This window comes from Myxine glutinosa, unplaced genomic scaffold (genome assembly GCF_964187855.1).
Source record: "Myxine glutinosa unplaced genomic scaffold, kmMyxGlut1.1 SCAFFOLD_849, whole genome shotgun sequence".
NCBI classification, from domain to species: domain Eukaryota; kingdom Metazoa; phylum Chordata; class Myxini; order Myxiniformes; family Myxinidae; genus Myxine; species Myxine glutinosa.
In genome coordinates this window covers 46168-65050 of record NW_027616944.1, presented here as the reverse complement: position 1 = coordinate 65050, position 18883 = coordinate 46168, and the positions used below count along the sequence as shown (strand labels likewise).

Here is an 18883-nt window from a genome sequence, read left to right as displayed (position 1 = left end):
CGCTTCCACCATGTTGTGGCGGCGCTCGGTTCCGCCACCGCGGCCCGCGCCTTGAGCCTCCTCGAGCACCCGCCGGCTGCTGACAAATACGACGCGCTGAAGACACTCCTCATCGACGCTTTCGCCCTCTCACCGGCAGCACGCGCACGGCGCCTGCTCGCTCTGCCCGAGCTCGGCGACACGCGCCCGTCCGAGCGCATGGACTATATGCTCTCGTTGCTCGGTGAGCACTCTCCGGATTTTCTGTTCCGCGAGCTGTTCCTTCGCCAGCTGCCTCACCCGGTACGCCTCGCCCTGGCTGGCACGTTGATCACGGATTCCCGCGCCCTCGCCAGGGAAGCCGATAAAATCTCCTCGGCGGGCCAGCACATCGGCGCGGTTACCTGGAGCCCGCCGCCGTCTGAGGCGACGCCCACGACACCCGAGCCCCCTGCGCGGTTGGAGGCCGAACTGCCGGTGCAACTAGCGGCCGCCACGCCGCACCGCCCGCTTCCGACACGACGGCCGGGGCCTCCACCTGACCGGGCGTGGTGTTATTACCACGCCAGGTTCGGACAAAAGGCTCGGACGTGCCGGCCCCCGTGCACTTTCGGCAGGTCGGGAAACGGCCGGGCCGGCGTTCATTCCCAGCCATGAGCGCCGGCCACTCGGGCAACTTGCTGTTTATTCGGGACAAAGCGTCTGGGCAGCGTTTCCTATGTGACACCGGCGCCCAACTGAGCGTCATACCCGCCTCCGAGCAGGACAGGCGGGACGCCGTTTGCGGCCCCTCTTTGGTCGCTGCTAATGGCTCGGCCATACGCACTTTCGGCCCACGCGTCGTCACCCTCTGCTTCGGCAGCCAGCGTTTTCAATGGACTTTTGTGACCGCCTGCGTCCCCATGGCTTTGCTGGGCGCCGACTTCCTCTGCGCGCACGGGCTACTGGTCGACGTCAAACGTCGTCGCCTTGTCAACGCCGAGACCTTCAGCTCCCTGGCGTGCACGATGAGCAGCTCCGCGCCGACCGAACTGGCGTGCGCCCTCCCGGCAGCGAACGAGTTCGCTCGCCTGCTCGCGGAATTCCCGGCCCTCACGCGGCCGACGTTTTCGGCCGTCGCGGTGCGGCACGGAATCGAGCACCACATACCCACTACGGGCCCGCCGGTCTACGCCAGGGCCCGCCGCCTCGACCCGGCCAAGCTCGCCGTGGCGAAGGCCGAGTTCGACGCGTTGGAGCACCTCGGCATCGTACGGCGCTCCGATAGCGCGTGGGCCTCGCCACTGCACATCGTGCCAAAGCCGGGGGGTGGATGGCGCCTGTGTGGCGACTACCGCCGTCTCAACGACGCTACCACCCCCGACAGGTACCCGATCCCGCATATTCAGGACTTTTCCGCCCGTTTGACGGGACGGGTCATCTTTTCGAAAATTGACCTGATACGGGGCTACCACCAGGTACCTGTCCGGGCGGCCGACGTCCCGAAGACGGCCGTCATCACGCCGTTCGGCCTGTTCGAATTTTTGCGGATGCCGTTTGGCCTCAAGAACGCGGCCCAGGCGTTCCAGCGCTTGATGGACGTCGTGCTGCGCGACCTGCCGTTTCTTTTCGTCTATCTGGACGATATCCTCGTCGCCAGCACGTCCCGCGCCGAGCACCTCCTCCACCTCCGAACACTGTTCGGTCGCCTCAGCGAGCACGGCTCAATTGTCAACCCGGTCAAATGCCACTTCGGCGCGACGACCGTTGACTTTTTGGGCCACCGCATCACCAAGACCGGGGCCGTGCCGCTGCCGACCAAGGTCGAGGCCATCACCACGTTCCCGCGTCCCCGTTCCATCAAGGCCCTCCAAGAGTTCCTCGGCATGGTGAATTTTTATCACCGATTCGTGCCCCGCGCTGCTCAGCTCATGCGGCCCCTTTACGAGGCCCTCTGGGGCAAGCCGGCCAAGCATGACATTGTTTGGTCCGCGGCCATGGACGCGGCCTTCGCCAGCGCCAAACGGGCCCTCGCCGACGCAACGCTGCTGGCTCACCCGGTGCTCAACGCGCCCATCGCCCTCACTACGGACGCCTCCAACTACGCGGTGGGCGCCGTCCATGAGCAATGGGTGGACGGGGTTTGGCAGCCACTCGCTTTTTTCAGCCGGCAACTCCGGCCGAACGAGTTAAACTACAGCACGTTCGACCGCGAGCTGCTCGGGCTATTCCTGGCCGTTCGCCATTTCCGACACCTCCTGGAGGGCCGCCCGTTCACGGCTTTCGTCGACCACAAGCCGTTGGTCTACGCAATGGCTAAGGTCATGGAGCCGTGGTCGGCCCGCCAGCAGCGCCACCTCTCCGCTGTGTCGGAGTTCACCACGGACATCCGGCACGTCGCCGGCAAAGACAACGCCGTGGCCGACTGTCTTTCTCGGGCCAGCGCGAACGCGGTCCACCTCGGCGTGGACTTCGCGCTCATGGCGGCTGACCAGACCACCGACACCTCGGTGCAGGCACTCCGTGCGGCGGACACGGGCCTCCGCCTGGCCGACATTCCCTTCGCGGGCACCGTCCTGCTCTGCGACGTCTCCCAGGGCCAGCCTCGCCCCATCGTGCCCGTTTCCTGGCAGCGCCGCATCTTCGCCTCCATCCACGGCCTTTCTCACCCGGGCCGGAAAGCTTCTCAGAAGCTGGTGTCGGCGCGTTTCTTCTGGCACGGCCTTCGACGAAACATCCGCGACTTGGCCAATGCCTGCACGGCCTGCCAGCGGGTCAAGGTCCACCGCCACACCCAGGCCCCGCTGGCACCTTTCGCCGTGCCTGAACGGCGTTTCGACCACGTCCACGTGGACCTGGTGGGTCCCCTGCCCCCCTCGCGGGGGTTCACCCACCTGCTCACCATGGTGGACAGGACCACCAGGTGGCCGGAGGCCGTGCCCCTCGCCTCCACCACCACCGCCGACGTGGCGCAGGCGTTCATCGCCACCTGGGTCGCGCGCTTCGGCGCACCAGCGTACATCTCGTCCGACCGCGGCCCACAGTTCACGTCTGAGCTTGCAGTCGCCCGTTCGTTGGGGGTCACGCTGCACCGCACCACGGCCTACCACCCCCAAGCCAACGGGTTGTGCGAGCGGTTTCACCGCTCCATGAAGGCCGCACTCATGGCCGGCCTTCAGGACGACGGTTGGGCCGACCGGCTGCCGTGGGTCCTTTTGGGCCTTCGCACGGCCCCCAAGGAAGACCTCCAGGCGTCCGCCGCCGAGCTCGTCTACGGCCAGCCGCTCCGCGTCCCGGGCGAATTCGTGCCCGACGCTATCAGTCCCTGGTCCGCCGCTCGCCAGCGCTCGGACCTCCAGGAGGCCGCCCGACGATTTGCCCCCGTGCCGACGTCCCGCCACGGTGGCCCCCAGTCCTACGTCCCCCCGGCGCTTCGCACAGCGGAGTACGTCTTTGTGCGTCATGACGCGCACCGGGGGCCACTCCGGCCGCCATACGACGGGCCCTTCCGGGTCCTGCGACGGGGCTACAAGTCTTTCATCGTCGACTTCGGCAGCCGGCCGGACCGGATTTCTGTGGACCGCCTCAAACCGGCGCACATGGACGTCGACCGACCACCACGGTTGGCCCTTCCTCCGCGGCGAAGCCGCCCCCCGTCCACAGTTCCCCCCGCTCGACCACCCACCACCACGTCGGACCCCTCCCCACGACCCTCCAGGGGTCGCTTCGGCCGGGTCATCCGGACCCCCCTTAAATTGACCCTGCCGGTGCAGGTCGATTCTGGAGGGGCGTGTGTAACGGTTACCGCTGGATGCACACAATCGCCTTGCACCGGCCAGAACACGGCCAGACGCGCCTCTCCCGGGCATGCCCGGACTCACTGTTCCCGGGCACGCCCGAACCTCCCGGGCACGCCCGGTCTCGTCTTTCCCGGGCATGCCCGCTCTCGCCTTTCCAGGGCTCGCCCAGAGCGTCCGGGCATGCCCGCTATCGCCTTTCCAGGGCTCGCCCAGAGCGTCCGGGCATGCCCGCTATCGCCTTTCCAGGGCTCGTCCAGAGCGCCCGGGCACGCCCAGCCTCGACTTGCCAGGCCGCAGCCAAACACGCCCGGGCAGGTCCAGACTCGCCTTTCCAAGGCTCGCCCTTGACACCCGGGCATGCCCGGTATAGCTTTTGCCGGGCAAACTTCCCGACATAAATGTGTAGATATATTGCTGCCCGATAAACGGGCTTGTCAGAATACCTGAGCTGTTTTGTTTCAATAAAGCAACTCGGACGAATTCCGTCTTTGGTCGCGTCAATTCTTTCGACTCGCGTTGGAGCGCAGTTTTTTTTTTTTTTTTTTTTTTTTTTTTTGTATACAAGATCGAGGCTCGTGAAAGAGCGAACATTAATCACACAGAAAGACAAACAGACACATAAAACAAATAACATCGGGAGCGGTAGACAAGATGGGGAGAGAGGGGGAAGGACACAAACACAACATTTGAGAGCAGGGACCGAGAGACATGGAGACATCGAGAGATCTGTGGGAGGGAGAGGGCTTTGGGGGGGAGGCATGTGAAGGGGGGGAGGCATGTGAAGGGAGGGAGGCATGTGAAGGGGGGGGGGGTGGGAGAGGTATAAACATATGGACACTGCCAGGATTTCCAGGAAATAAGTTGGAATTTCAAACAAGGTGGATCTGGGGTGAATTAGTGGGGGTAGAAAAGATCAAGGTTATGGATGGGGGAAGATAAGAGATGGTGGTGAACAGCTGTTTTAAAGACCTGGAGGGAGGAGAGGGATTGAAGGGAGTGTGGGAGTTTGTTGCACAGGCGGGAGAAAAGAGGAATGAAAGAGTGAAGGTGAGCAGAGAGCCGAGATTTCGGCAGTTTAACCATCAGAGGGTTGCTGGCAGATCTTGTGCGACCTGTAGGAATATTTGGGGGACAGAGCACAGAGAGAGCTGGGGGAGGAAGGCCGGAGAGGAGTCGGTAGAAGACAGAAAGACCACCTACCTGCCTGCGGTGAGTGAGTGAAAGGCCCTCAGAGATAGCTTCATCGCGGGAGATTCCAATGATTTTGAAAGCTTTGGATTCAACAGCGTGAAGCCGAGCCAGGTGTGAGGCAGGAGCACCAGCCCATAGGGGAGAACAGTATTCCATTGAGCTGCGGATGAAAGCCTTGTAAGTGGTGAGGAGCTCAGGTGTGCCGAGGAAGGACTTTGCACGACGGAGGATGCCCAGTCGGCGACTGGCTTTGGAGGCCAGCTTGGAAATGTGGTTTTCCCAAGAAAGATCATGGCAGATAGTGAGACCCAAAAGCTTGAGTGACAGAACTTCTTGGAGAGGATTGTTGAGAAAGTAGATGGGAGGGTTGTCCAGTCGATCTTTTCGGAGAGACATAGTAAGAGAGTGAGATTTGGCAGGATTGAAAGACATGTTCCACTTGTTTGACCAGTCTGTGATTTTGTCCAGGTCTTCAGAGAGTGAGGAGGCTGCAGACTGCCGATCCGAGGGAAGAGGAATGGAGCGGCAGAGAGTGGAGTCATCAGCAAAGAGATAGAGAGGATTTTCCAGAGAGTCAGAGAGATCATTGATAAAGACCAGAAAAAGCACAGGGCCCAGCACACTTCCTTGGGGAACTCCAGCCTGAACAGGAAGGGGAGATGAGAGAAATCCATTCAGGGCCACACGTTGACTACGACCAGAGAGGAAGTCCGCAAGCCATGCATGGAGATTTCCATGGATACCATAGGAGGAGAGTTTGGTGAGCAGAGCTGGGTGCCAGACCGTATCAAAGGCCCTTGATATGTCAAGGGAGACAGCTCTGATTTCCTGTTTGGCATTGAGGACCTCCATGCATTGTTGAGACAGCAGAAGCAGCATGTCCAGAGTAGAGTGACCTGGTCTGAAACCAAATTGATGATCAGAGGTCAAGCCATTGGAGAAGAGGAAAGATTTCATATCCGAAGCAATGATGGATTCCATGACTTTGCTGATAATTGGGAGCAGGCTGATTGGTCTGTAGTTGCAAGGATCTGTTTTTGCACCTTTTTTGTGTAAAGCGGTAATGTTAGCTGATTTCCAGGATGCTGGCAGATGACCTTGAGCAAAAGATAGGGTGAAAAGAACAGAGAGAGGGTGAGATAGAGCGGCAGAGCAGGATTTTAAGACCCGTGGGCTGATGCCGTCTGGTCCAGTTGCAGAATCAGAGTCGAGGTTTGACAAAAACTCCTCCACCTTGTCAGGAGAGAAGGACACAGAGTCCAGGAGCAGTTGGGTTCGACTGGGAAAGGTGGGAACAGAGAGAGATGGGTTTGGGACTAAGGATTTCGAGGCGAACACAGAGTTGAGGCATTCGGCTTTGTCACGTGCGATGTCAACTGTGTGGCCATTTGAGGTAAGGGAGGGGATGGAGGGGGAACAAACACCAGAAACGGATTTGACCAGACGCCACCAGGATTTGGAGGAAGGAGACAGGTTTGAGAGTTCATTCTTGAGTGAGGAGAGATAGTGCTTCCTGGCACTCCTGAGGGTAGACACACACTTGTTCCGAGCTTGGTGGAAGGAACTGAGATTTCCTTCAGTTGGATTTGCCTTCCAAGAGGCAAAGGCAAGTTGTTTCAGGGCAACTGCCTCACCACAAGATTCAGTGTACCATGGACGGGAGGAAGGGTAAGACAATTGAAGGCGAGATGGGATAAATCTGTGCATGAGAGAGATCAGTTTGCTTTGGAAGAATTCCCAGGAAGAATTGATGTCAGAGGCAGTGGAGATGGGAGACCAATCCAGACGATTGATGGCTGCTTGAAGACCGTCCCAGTCGGCCTGAGTGAAATGCCAGACTCGTCGACGCTGAGGAGGCTCTCTGAGAATGGCCAGAGAGATGTCCACTTTGACAAGCACATGATCAGAAGAACCGATTGGAGCAAAAGAAGAGCAGCAGACATTAGCAGGGAAGTTTGTCATAACCAAGTCTAGAAGAGAAGATACTCCATTGGCTGAGATCCGGGTCGGGAAATTGACAGATTGTGTCAATCCCAGTGAGTCACAGAAGTCCTTTGCTGAGGTGCCATGACTAGTGAGAGAGGAACCCACACCCAACCAGGTGGCATGATGACAGTTGAAGTCACCACATATGAGGAAGAGAGAGTTGGGATGAGTGGATAGAAGTTGGTCCATGTTGTCAGACATTGAAATGTAGATGGAGTCATCACTGTTTGGGGGACGGTACAGAACACATATGAACAAAAGGTGGGAGCGGTGAGGAAGCCGTAACCAGAGGTACTCCTGCGGGTGAGGAGGAAAGAGAGCAGTGCAAGGAGAGTGAGGAAGAGAGTTTTTGACAAAGATAGCCACCCCACCACCAGGCCGAGGCTCAGGTCTATCATACCGGAGGAGGGAGTAACCAGGAAGAGATATTAAGGAATCAGAGACATCTTGAAGGAGGAAAGTCTCTGTTAAGCAGATCAAGTCTGGATTGTCAGAAGCAACCTGTATGGAGAGATCAGTCAGGTTTGAGCGAAGGCCCCGGATGTTTGAGGTCCATACCGTTAATGAAGAGAGAGGGGGAGCATCGGGTACAGGACAGGGGAGGGGAGGAGTAGGGTAAGATGAAGGATGAGAGGGGGAGGTAGGGAGAGCAGTTGATAGTGTTTCAGATGTTGCAGAAGAGTTCCAAGAAAGGGAAGGATGAGGAGGATGAAAGGTTTGCTGGTGAAGGGATGCGGCACAGTGAGGGGTTGTTTGAGGGGGGGCAGAGGAAAGTAGAAGGTTTGGGGGGGTGGAGGTATGAGATAGAAGGGAGACGAAGTGGGGAGGAGGCAGCTTGGAGGAGGAGGGGGGAGGAGAGAGAATTGGAGAGGAATGGTATGGGGGGAGAATTGAATGGGAGGGATTGGGGGGGAGTTTTGAAGGGCAGGAGTGAGGGGGGAGTTTAGGAGGGGAGGGGCAAGGGGGGAGTTTTGGAGGGAAGGGGAAAGGGGGGAGATCAGGAGTGGAGGGGCAAGGGGGGAGATCAGGAGTGGAGGGGCAAAGGGGAAGTTTAGGAGGGGAAGGGCAAGGGGGGAGTTCAGGAGTGGAGGGGCAAGGGGGGAGTTTAAGAGTGGAGGGGCAAGGGGGAAGTTTCGGAGTGTAGGTGCAAGGGGGGGGATTTGGATGGGAGGGGCAAGAGGGGAGTTTAGAAAGTGGATGATTAATGAAAGACGAACATTGATAACAAATTGGGTTTGTTGTGATTTTCAAGTTAGCAATCCGGTTCAGGATGATGGAGGAGGGATGGAATGAATGTGAATTTAGACCATGTAGTGAGGGAGACGTCTAAGATATTGAATTTCTTTTTTTTGAAGTGGAATGAGTTGGAGAGGAAATTGAGAAAAGCCTTTTAAATAGGAAGAAAAACAGCGTGTTGTAATATACCACTGAATAAAAAACAGAAGGGGAAAGGTTAAACATATTTAAAAATATTTAAACAGAACTATGAACAATCTTATATGCACAAAAATACCAACGGGGGGAGAGCCGAGAGGGACCACCATGAGTCACGTGAACAGGGCAAACGGTGGATGGCAAGGAGATAATGGGGGTGGGGCGAACAGCACACCTGGACAGAAAATACAGGATGAGACAACAGTACACGTGGAGAAAATAAAATAAATGTTTTTGGTTTTTTTTTTTTTTTGGGGGGGGGGGTGGGGATTTAGAACGTTAGACAGTATTATGTTCGGGGTAGAAGGGAAAAAACCAAGAGCCAAGCAAAACACACTTAAGTTAACAAAACACCGACGGGGGTACAACTACAGTACAAGGCCACACACGAGGAGCAGAACACGATTAATTAAATACGAGTTACAGGAAATTCAAACCAAAACTAACTATAATCAAACAATATCACATGGACGATAAAATAACGAATTGAAATTTGACAATCTATCTGGGGAAATGGGGGAGAAACACGTGGTCGAAGAACGAACGAACGAATAAGAAAGAATAAACGAATGAGCACAGAGAAGGCAATGTCTTTTTTTTTTTTTTTTTTGAGTTGAGATTTACATAAGGAAGTAGGCTTTGGGGTGGAAAGACTGCGAAAACAGAGAACGAAAGTTATTGGATCACAAACGACAGGCGCTGAGAGAAAAACAAAGCCTCAAGGTTGTACAGTGTACACTGTACAGGGCCTCGAGACGACACGAATTAACGCGATTTTCAATACAGGTATGAAAGATTTGCACCGAAAATCTTTGACGGGACAATATACGTACATACACCATAAAAGAAATACAGTTATAACGAAAATACAAATTGGAACAATGCCTTAACTTCGATTTCGATGGAGAGCGTGGAGACCTGCGAAAAAACGAACCGTCGCCAGCAAGACCGGAAACGGAATTCACGGAAAACGGAAACGGAGTTCCTTCAACATGATATAAAAGAGTCACTAGTCAGCGTTATGTCAATGAAGTTTTGAGACCTCATCTGCTGCCATTTCTCCAGGCTCATCCTGACATTGCAGTTTTCCAGCAGGACAACGCTCGACCCCATGCTGCTCGCCCTACCACCAACTTCCTCCAGGAACAGGCTGTTGAAGTGATGCCTTGGATGCCTTATTCCCCTGACCTCAATCCCATTGAGCATTTATGGGATGAGCTTGGTCGACGTCTTGCATGGAGGAGATCAATGGCTGTCAATCGGCAAATTCTCATTCAAGGCTTGCAGGAGGAGTGGGACACACTTCCCCAGGACTGCATCAAGCGCCTGGTACAGAGCATGCGTCAGAGGTGTACAGCCTGCATCACAGCTCAGGGAGGACACACACAATATTGAGGACTGCTGTCATTCTGTCCTTGACTGTTAAGAGTGTTGTGTCCATTCCTGTGTCATTTTCTTTGACTGTATTCAGGTGCGTGCCGTTGTGTTGCAGTGCTGCGACATTTGTTGCACCACCCGTGATGTTCCTGCTTTTTTGTGATTGGGGCAACTTCTTGTTCATTGACATGTGTTTAGTAAAGATAGCTGAACTTTACCTGTGTTAAAATATTTTTCATTTTTGCATGGAGGATTTCAATGAGTATCCTTCTAAAGATTTGATAAGTTTCTTTTGATGTTGAGTTCATAATCAAGCACACAGTCATGCAATAATAATAATAATAATAATAATAAAGGAGTCTTATATAGCCCCATCAAGCAGAGTAAACTACCCTCATGGCGCTTTACATTATCATGCGAACGCACACACACAAACATACACACACACACAGACAGACACACCTTCACTCTTGCCCTATTCCTCTCCCTCCCCATTCAAAACCCACAGATGTGTACTCCCCCTCCTCCTCCCCTCCCTCCCCTACACATGTACACAGACATACTCTCGATCTCTGTCCCACCTCAAACCAAAGCGAAACAGGACTTAGACTTTTGAAAGACAATCTCCAAAGACAAACTTTTGCAGTAGAATGGCCCATACTGAAGAGCTCAGTGACTTTCAACATGGCACCATCATAGGATGCCAACTTTCCAACAAGTCAGTTCATCAAATTTCCGCCCTGCTGGAGCTGCCCCGGTCAACTGTAAGTGCTGTTTTTTTTTATTTGTTTTTTATTTGTTTTGTTTTTATACTGAATTGAGGCTCGTGAAAGAGCTGACAACCGCGAGGGAAAGACAGCACAGGGGGAAACATTCATTAAAACACATTCAACAAAAAGACATCCAGGAACACAGTACAGGGGGACCACGAGGGAAAGACAGTACAGGGGGACCGCGAGGGAAAGACAGTACAGGGGGAAACATTCATTAAAACACATTCAACAAAAAGACATCCAGGAACACAGTACAGGGGGACCGCGAGGGAAAGACAGTACAGGGGGACCGCGAGGGAAAGACAGTACAGGGGGACCGCGAGGGAAAGACAGTACAGAGGGGCCGCGAGGGAAAGACAGCACAGGGGGACCGCAAGGGAAAGACAGCACAGGGGGACCGTGAGGGAGACAGTACAGGGGGACCGCGAGGGAAAGACAGTACAGGGGGACCGCGAGGGAAAGACAGTACAGGGGGACCGCGAGGGAAAGACAGTACAGGGGGAAACATTCATTAAAACACATTCAACAAAAAGACATCCAGGAACACAGCACAGGGGGACCGCGAGGGAAAGACAGTACAGGGGGCCCGCGAGGGAAAGACAGTACAGGGGGACCGTGAGGGAAAGACAGTACAGGATGTCTAGGAGCTGTTATTATGAAGTGGAAATGTCTAGGAGCAACAACAGCTCAACCGCGAAGTGGTAGGCCACACAAGCTCACAGGACGGGACCGCGAGTGCTGAAGCGTGTAGCGGCTGTTGCGCGTAAAAATCGTCTGTCCTCAGTTGCAACACTCACTACCTAGTTCCATGATCACCATGCCATGCACAATGCCAAACATCATCTGGAATGGTGTAAAGCTCACCACCATTGGACTCGGGAGCAGTGGAAAGGTGTTCTCTGGAGTGATGAATCACGCTTCACCATCTGGCAGTCTGATGGACGAATCTGGGTTTGGTGGATGCCAGAAGAACGCTACCTGCCCGAATGCATAGTGCAAACTGTAAAGTTTGGTGGAGGAGGAATAATGGTCTGGGGCTGTTTTTCATGGTTCGGGCTCGGCCCCTTAGTTCCAGTGAAGGGAAATCTTAACGCTACAGCATACAATGACATTCTAGACGATTGTGTGCTTCCAACTTTGTGGCAACAGTTTGGTGAAGGCCCTTTCCTGGTTCAGCATGACAGTGGCCCCCGTGCACAATGTGAGGTCCACGCAGAAATGGTTGGTCAAGATCGGTGTGGAAGAACTTGACTGGCCTGCACAGAGCCCTGACCTCAACCCCATCGAACACCTTTGGGATGAATTTGAACGCCGACTGCGAGCCAGGCCTAATCGCCCAACATAAGTGCCCAGCCTCACTAATGCTCTTGTGGCTGAATGGAAGCAAATCTCCGCAGCAATGTTCCAACATCCAGTGGAAAGCCTTCCCTTGGAAAGAGTGGAGGATGTTATAGCAGCAAAGGGGGGGACCAACTCCATATTACTGTCCATGATTTTGGAATGAAATGTTCGATGTTTGGGTGTCCACATAACTTTCGGTCATGCAGTGTATGTAGAGCAATCCACTGACAACTGCAGAAATTTCAATATCCCAGTTCCACAAAAGCCATGGAAACATTAACCAAAAGCAATCGTTGAAAACAAGGACACAATACTCATGTATGACATGATGATCCCATCCAGCATGAACATAGAAAACAACGCGCTGCGCCCGGACATACTCAGATACAAAAAGGAAAAGAAGGCATTGCTAATTGAGGTTTCAGTACCCAGTGATTTTGGTCTAAAAATGCAGAAATCAAGAAAATGATTAAATATCAAGGCCTCAAGAATGAAGTGAAAAGATCCTGGAAGCTGAAGAGCACCGGAATTACACCAGTGATAATTGGAGCAATGGGAATGATAAAGAAGAACCTCGCAATGATCCTACAAACCATCCCTTGGAAAATTACCACAAATTAACTACAGTTTGAGGCTGGTCGGGGCTCAGTGACGATCCTGAAAAGAGCCCTTGGAACAAAACGACGAGAAGCACAAAACTTCACAACTTAACCCACGAATCGCAATTCTTCATCAAAGTAGTCCTCGATACTTAGAGTCTTGGAAGGACTCCGTTCCACCTTCTGAAACCCAAATTATGGAGATAACAATCGAGAACACACACACACGCATGCACACGACTTAATCCGTTCACAACTTTTTGAGATATCGTGCAATGTGTTGTTTTTTTTTTTGTTTTTTTTAGAATGAGCTTCCGGTCCCTCGAGCGACGGGGCTTGCTTCGATCTCTCCACGGCATCAAAGTTTGAGTGTTTTCCCGTTCGTTTCTTTGTCAAATTTCCGCTGCGTATTTTGTTGTGTATGTGTTATTGTGTGTTTCTATTTGGTTTTGGTTTTGTAGTTGTTGCAAATTTGTGTGTAATTAGTCGTTTCTTTGTTCGTGCCTCGTGCGGCCTGGTGTCTCGTGCGGCCTCCTCGTCTCGACGTGTGCCCCGCCCCCTGGCCCTATATCTCGTTTTTCTTTCACCTCTGCTCCTGCTTTCTCAAATCCACGTTCTCACTTAGAGACTTTTCCCAGATTGTTTTTCATGGTTTTGTTTAAATATTTATTTAAATATGTTTAAACCGCAGCCGTGATGCTGACGCCACCCCCCCCCCCCCCACCCCCCAGAATTTCCATGTTTTGAATGTTTCCCAGTGTATACCCTGGATAAGAATAGGTACGCCGTATCCCTGCGTGTCGTAATAGGCGACTAAGAGGGTTGGCGTCAGGAAGGGCATCCGGCCATAAATACATTGCCTCAAAAAGAGAACCATGACAATTACAACTACATGTGGCCGTGGGCAGGGTACAGCCCGAAGTGGAGATCGGTTTCTGAGGTTTGGGACATGGAATGTAGGGACAATGACAGGGAGATCAGGAGAAGTGGTGGAAGTATTGGTCAGAAGAAGAGTGGACATATGTTGTGTGCAAGAGACGAGATGGAAGGGAAGTGGTGTGAGAATGGTGAAGGGTAGGCAGGGACAGAAATACAAGTTTGTGTGGCAAGGGTGCCCGGAGGGCGTCAATGGTGTTGGTGTCCTGTTTTCTGAGGAGTTTGTAGACAGTGTGGTGAGTGTGACTAGAGTGAGTGATAGGTTGATGATGGTGAAAATGATGATTGGAAAGCTCTTGGTGAACGTCATCTCGGGATATGCTCCGCAGGTTGGTCGAAGCGATGAAGAGAAGGACAAGTTTTGATGTGCGATAGAGAAGCTGATGGAAAACGTGAAAGATGAGGAAGTTGTTGTGGTAGGATGAGACCTAAATGGACATGTGGGAAGGAGTATGGATGGTTTTGATGGAGTTCATGGGGGTTACGGATATGGTGTGAGAAATGGAGAAGGTGAAAGGATTTTGGAGTTTGCTGATGGAGCTGATTTGTTGATTTGTAATACTCAGTTCCTGAAAGAGGATAATAAGCTTGTTACATACACGTCAGGTGGGTCGACGACAACCGTTGACTACCTGATGGTGCGTAGGCGAGATCGGGGGCACCTCCGGGACACAAAGGTGATCCCGGGGGAGGAGGCTGTTTCACAGCACCACTTGGTTGTCTGCGACGTAAGGGTGAAAGGTGCGAGGAGAGCTCGGCGGGTGAAGTACCAAACGATAATGAAGGTGTGGAGGTTGAAAGAGGTGTCAGTAAGGGAGGCATTAAAAGAGAGGCTGAGTAGGGTCGAGGATGTGGTTGAGCTTGAAAGTGGTTGGATGTCAATGAAAGCTAGTCTGTTGGGAGCCGTTGGTGAGGTATGTGGATGGACAAAAGGACCACCGAGGCACTCGGAAACATGGTGGTGGGATGATGAAGTTGAAAAGAGGATTGACGAGAAGAGGAAGAAGTTAAAGGAGTGGCAGAAGGTGAAGGGTATGGGCGCAGAAACAGCAGAGCATGAAAGTTATAAGGCAGCCAGGAAGGCTGCAAAGAAAGAGGTAGCAAAGGCGCAGGAGGCATGTAGGAAAATGTTCGGAGAACGCTTGGATTCGGAAGAGGGTCAGAAAGCAGTATTCAGGATTGCAAAGCAGATAGCGAAAGAGAGGTGTGATGTGATGGGGGTGAGTTGCTTGAAGGATGAAGTGGGGCAAATCGTTTTCGACCCAGATGGAATTAAAGGAAGATGGAAAAGATATATGGAAATGCTGTTGAATACAGAGAATGAATGGGATGGCAACATAGAGAGTAACCCAGTTTTAGGACCGGCAGAGAAGATAACTGAGAAGGAAGTTGAGGAAGCGATAAAAGCAATGAAGGGAAGAAAAGCGGGAGGGCCGACGGGAGTTGTGGGAGATATGTTAAAGGCAGCAGGAAGTTGGGGTGTGAAGAGAATGCCAGAGATCTGTAATCTGGTGGTGAAAGAAGGACGCATTCCAGTGGATTGGGAACTGAGTACCCTCGTCCCTCTATACAAGGGGAAAGGTGACCCTCTGGAGTGTGGCTCGTACCGAGCGATGAAGTTATTGGAGCATGGAATGAAGGTATTGGAAAGGGTGTTGGAGAGGAGGATAAGGAAGAAAGTGAAGATCGACGAAATGCAGTTTGGATTCCTGCCAGGAAGAGGAACGACAGACGCGCTTTTCATTGTGAGGCAGTTGCAGGAGAAGTACATGGAGAAGAGGAAGAAGTTGTTTCTTGGCTTTGTTGATCTGGAGAAAGCATTCGATCGGGTTCCACGCAAAGTATTGACATGGGCATTGAGGAAGTTAGGAGTGGAGGAATGGTTGATCAGAGTAGCGATGGCAATGTACAAAAGAGCGCGCACAGCTGTAAGGACGAAGGACGGGAACAGTGTTGAGTTTGAGGTGAAGGTGGGAGTGCATCAGGGGTCGGTACTAAGTCCACTACTATTTGTAGCTGTGATGGAGGTGCTGGCTCAGAACGTAAAGGAGGGTTTACCATGGGAGTTGTTGTATGCAGATGATCTGGTGTTGATTGCGGAAAGTTTGGATGGACTGAAGGAAAAGATGAACACGTGGAAGGAATGTATGGAGACAAAAGGTCTGAAGGTGAATATCGGAAAGACGAAGGTGATGGCAAGTGGTAAAGCATGTGGTGAGGTGGAAAGAACTGGGAAGTGGCCCTGTGCTGTGTGTAGGAAGGGTGTCGGAGTGAACTCCATTCAGTGTACAATGTGCGCTGAGTGGGTTCATCAAAAATGTAGTGGTCTGAGAGGGTCATTAACCAGTGTGGCAGCTACATTCAAATGTAAGGTGTGCACAGAGGGAGCTGCAGATGGAGGAAATGTTGAGTTGGATCTTGGAGACGGCGTGAAGCTGGAAGGTGTGAAAACATTTTGCTACCTCGGAGACATGCTCAATGGAGAAGGTGGATCAGACTCGGCAACGGTTGCTCGAGTGAGATGTGCATGGAAGAAGTTTCGGGAATTGAGTGGCGTGCTGATGATGAGGGGAGTGTCGTTGAAGCTGAAGGAAAAGGTGTATGCTGCATGTGTGAGAAGTGTTATGATTTATGGGAGCGAGACATGGGTAAAGAACGTAGAGCAGCAACGAAGGTTGGAAAGGGTGGAAATGCGAATGGTTCGACGGATGTGCGGAGTATCGTTGAGAGAGAGGAAGACAAATGATGAATTGCGAAAGATGATGGGAATAGAGCCTGTGATTGATGCTGTGAAGAGGAACAGGTTGAGATGGTTTGGTCATGTGTTGAGGAAGGATGAAAGTGACTGGTTGAGAAGAGTGATGGAAATGAATGTAGAAGGAAGTAGAAGACGGGGAAGACCGAGAAAGACTTGGCTAAAGATGGTGGAAGAAGAAATGCGGGTAAGGGGGTTAACAAGGAGAGATGCAGAAAATAGGGCAAAATGGAGAAGATTGTCATGGGGACCGCAAGGCTAACCCCCGCTCTAGCAGGGAAAATGGCCTTTAAAATGCATGTTGTTTGTTGTTGTTGTGCTATGTGTTGTTTTTAGCCGCATCACGCAAAGGTGACGAAACACTTCAAAAAAATTATACATCCGAATCTTCACCAAAATCTAATCGATTCGTCCTTGTCACACACCCAACCTGTCCACCAAATTTGGTGGAATACGTCACCAACTTGAGATATCCTGCTCACAGACAAACAGACAGACAGACAGACAGACAGAGGTGAAAACATAACCTCCGTCCACCTTAGCTGGCATTGGCAATAACCACACTGGCTCTAACTTAAGGGGAATTTAGCTGAATAAACAAATGTTGATGTCAGTGTTGAAAAAGCTGACCTAGCAAAATAACATGAGAAAGAAAAATTACAAAAAAGAACTCAGCACAAACCTTTTCTCAATACCAATGAGGAATGGGCGAGTGCTGATGCGATCGTACAAGTTTTCATGGATAAACTGCCTGAAAAGTAAGCCCGCCTTGTCACTGAGCGTGGTACGCTGGAAGGACAAGCAATTTGGACAAGCAGCAAGGCGGCGCCGTTGATCATCGATTGTGTCACGGTGTGAACGTAGAGGAAGGGATGGGTCGTGAATGGCAAATACTTTGACAACGGCTGGCCCCTCACAATGGCGTGCTCGAGCCACCTTGAAAAAGCGGGTACTCCCAAGGCTTTTGTCATATACATACTCAGTAATATCAGAGAAATAACTTTCCACGGACAAGATCTGTGATGGTGCGATGCCAGCCAGCTGGTTGCCCATATTTTCTGCTTCTTTCTCCCTGCAAGCAAGAGAAAGTGAATTTACACCATGCCATGAAAAGCAATCACAGTACTGTGTAGAAGGCAAGGGGCAAGGTGCGCTAGGCAGAAGGGTGGTGATGGGTTTGGGGGTAGGAGAGGGTGGTGATGGGTTTGGGGGTAGGAGAGGGTGGTGATGGGTTTGGGGGTAGGAGAGGGTGGTGATGGGTTTGGGCGTAGGAGAGGGTGGTGATGGGTTTGGGCGTAGGAGAGGGTGGTGATGGGTTTGGGGGTAGGAGAGGGTGGTGATGGGTTTGGGCGTAGGAGAGGGTGGTGATGGGTTTGGGGGTAGGAGAGGGTGGTGATGGGTTTGGGCGTAGGAGAGGGTGGTGATGGGTTTGGGGGTAGGAGAGGGTGGTGATGGGTTTGGGGGTAGGAGAGGGTGGTGATGGGTTTGGGGGTAGGAGAGGGTGGTGATGGGTTTGGGCGTAGGAGAGGGTGGTGATGGGTTTGGGCGTAGGAGAGGGTGGTGATGGGTTTGGGCGTAGGAGAGGGTGGTGATGGGTTTGGGGGTAGGAGAGGATGGTGATGGGTTTGGGGGTAGGAGAGGATGGTGATGGGTTTGGGGGTAGGAGAGGGTGGTGATGGGTTTTGGCGTAGGAGAGGGTGGTGATGGGTTTTGGCGTAGGAGAGGGTGGTGATGGGTTTGGGCGTAGGAGAGGATGGTGATGGGTTTGGGGGTAGGAGAGGGTGGTGATGGGTTTGGGCGTAGGAGAGGGTGGTGATGGGTTTGGGCGTAGGAGAGGGTGGTGATGGGTTTGGGCGTAGGAGAGGGTGGTGATGGGTTTGGGCGTAGGAGAGGATGGTGATGGGTTTGGGGGTAGGAGAGGGTGGTGATGGGTTTGGGGGTAGGAGAGGGTGGTGATGGGTTTCGGGGTAGGAGAGGATGGTGATGCGTTTGTGGTAGGAGAGGGTGGTGATGGGTTGGGGGAGTGGAGAGGATGGTGATGGGTTTGGGGGTAGGGTGGTGATTGGGGTGGGGGGTGGAGAGGGGGGTTATGGGGGGGTGGAGACGGTGGTGATGGGGGATGGGGAGGGTGGTGATGGGGGATGGGGAGGGTGGTGATGGGGGATGGGGAGGGTGGTGATGGGTGTGGGGTGAGGGAGGGTGGCGATGGGTGTGGGGTGAGGGAGGGTGGCGATGGGTGTGGGGTGAGGGAGGGTGGCGATGGGTGTGGGGTGAGGCAGGATGGTGATGAGTTTGGGGGTAGGAGAGGGTAGTGAAGGGTTTGGTGGTAGGAGAGGGTGGTGATGGGGGTTGAGAGGATGGCTATGGGTGGTGGAGTGGGTGGTGATGGGGGGTGGGGAGGGTGGAGAGGGTGGAGAGGCTGGTGATGGGGGGTGGGGAGGGTGGAGAGGCTGGTGATGGGGGAGTGGGGAGAGTGGTAATGGGTGGTGGGGAGGATGGTGATGGGGGAGGATGGGAGAGGGTGTGATGGGGGGTGGCAGAGTGTTGTGATGGAGGGGAGGGAAGGGCGGTGATGGAGGAGGGTGGGATAGGTTGTGATGGGGTGGGGGGAGGGGTGTGGGGGATGGCTGGGAGAGTGTTGTGATTGGGTGGGGTGGGGAAGGGTGGTGAGGACTGTGGGGGTGTTCAGCAATGCTTCAAGGTGTCAATACCATTGTAGTGAACTGGGAGAGA

General features: G+C 53.1%; 1 protein-coding gene across 1 annotated transcript in view; it reads right to left on the bottom strand.

The window, feature by feature from the left end:
• Positions 1–18883, bottom strand: part of PIK3R4 (phosphoinositide-3-kinase regulatory subunit 4) — a gene marked incomplete at its 3' end in the record, with an annotated part of 103134 nt that overhangs the window by 83563 nt on the left and 688 nt on the right. The window contains exon 2 of the mRNA XM_078768997.1: positions 16833–17222. Within this exon, the coding sequence (XP_078625123.1) occupies positions 16833–17203 (371 nt within the window). The remainder of the gene's footprint in view (positions 1–16832; positions 17223–18883) is intronic.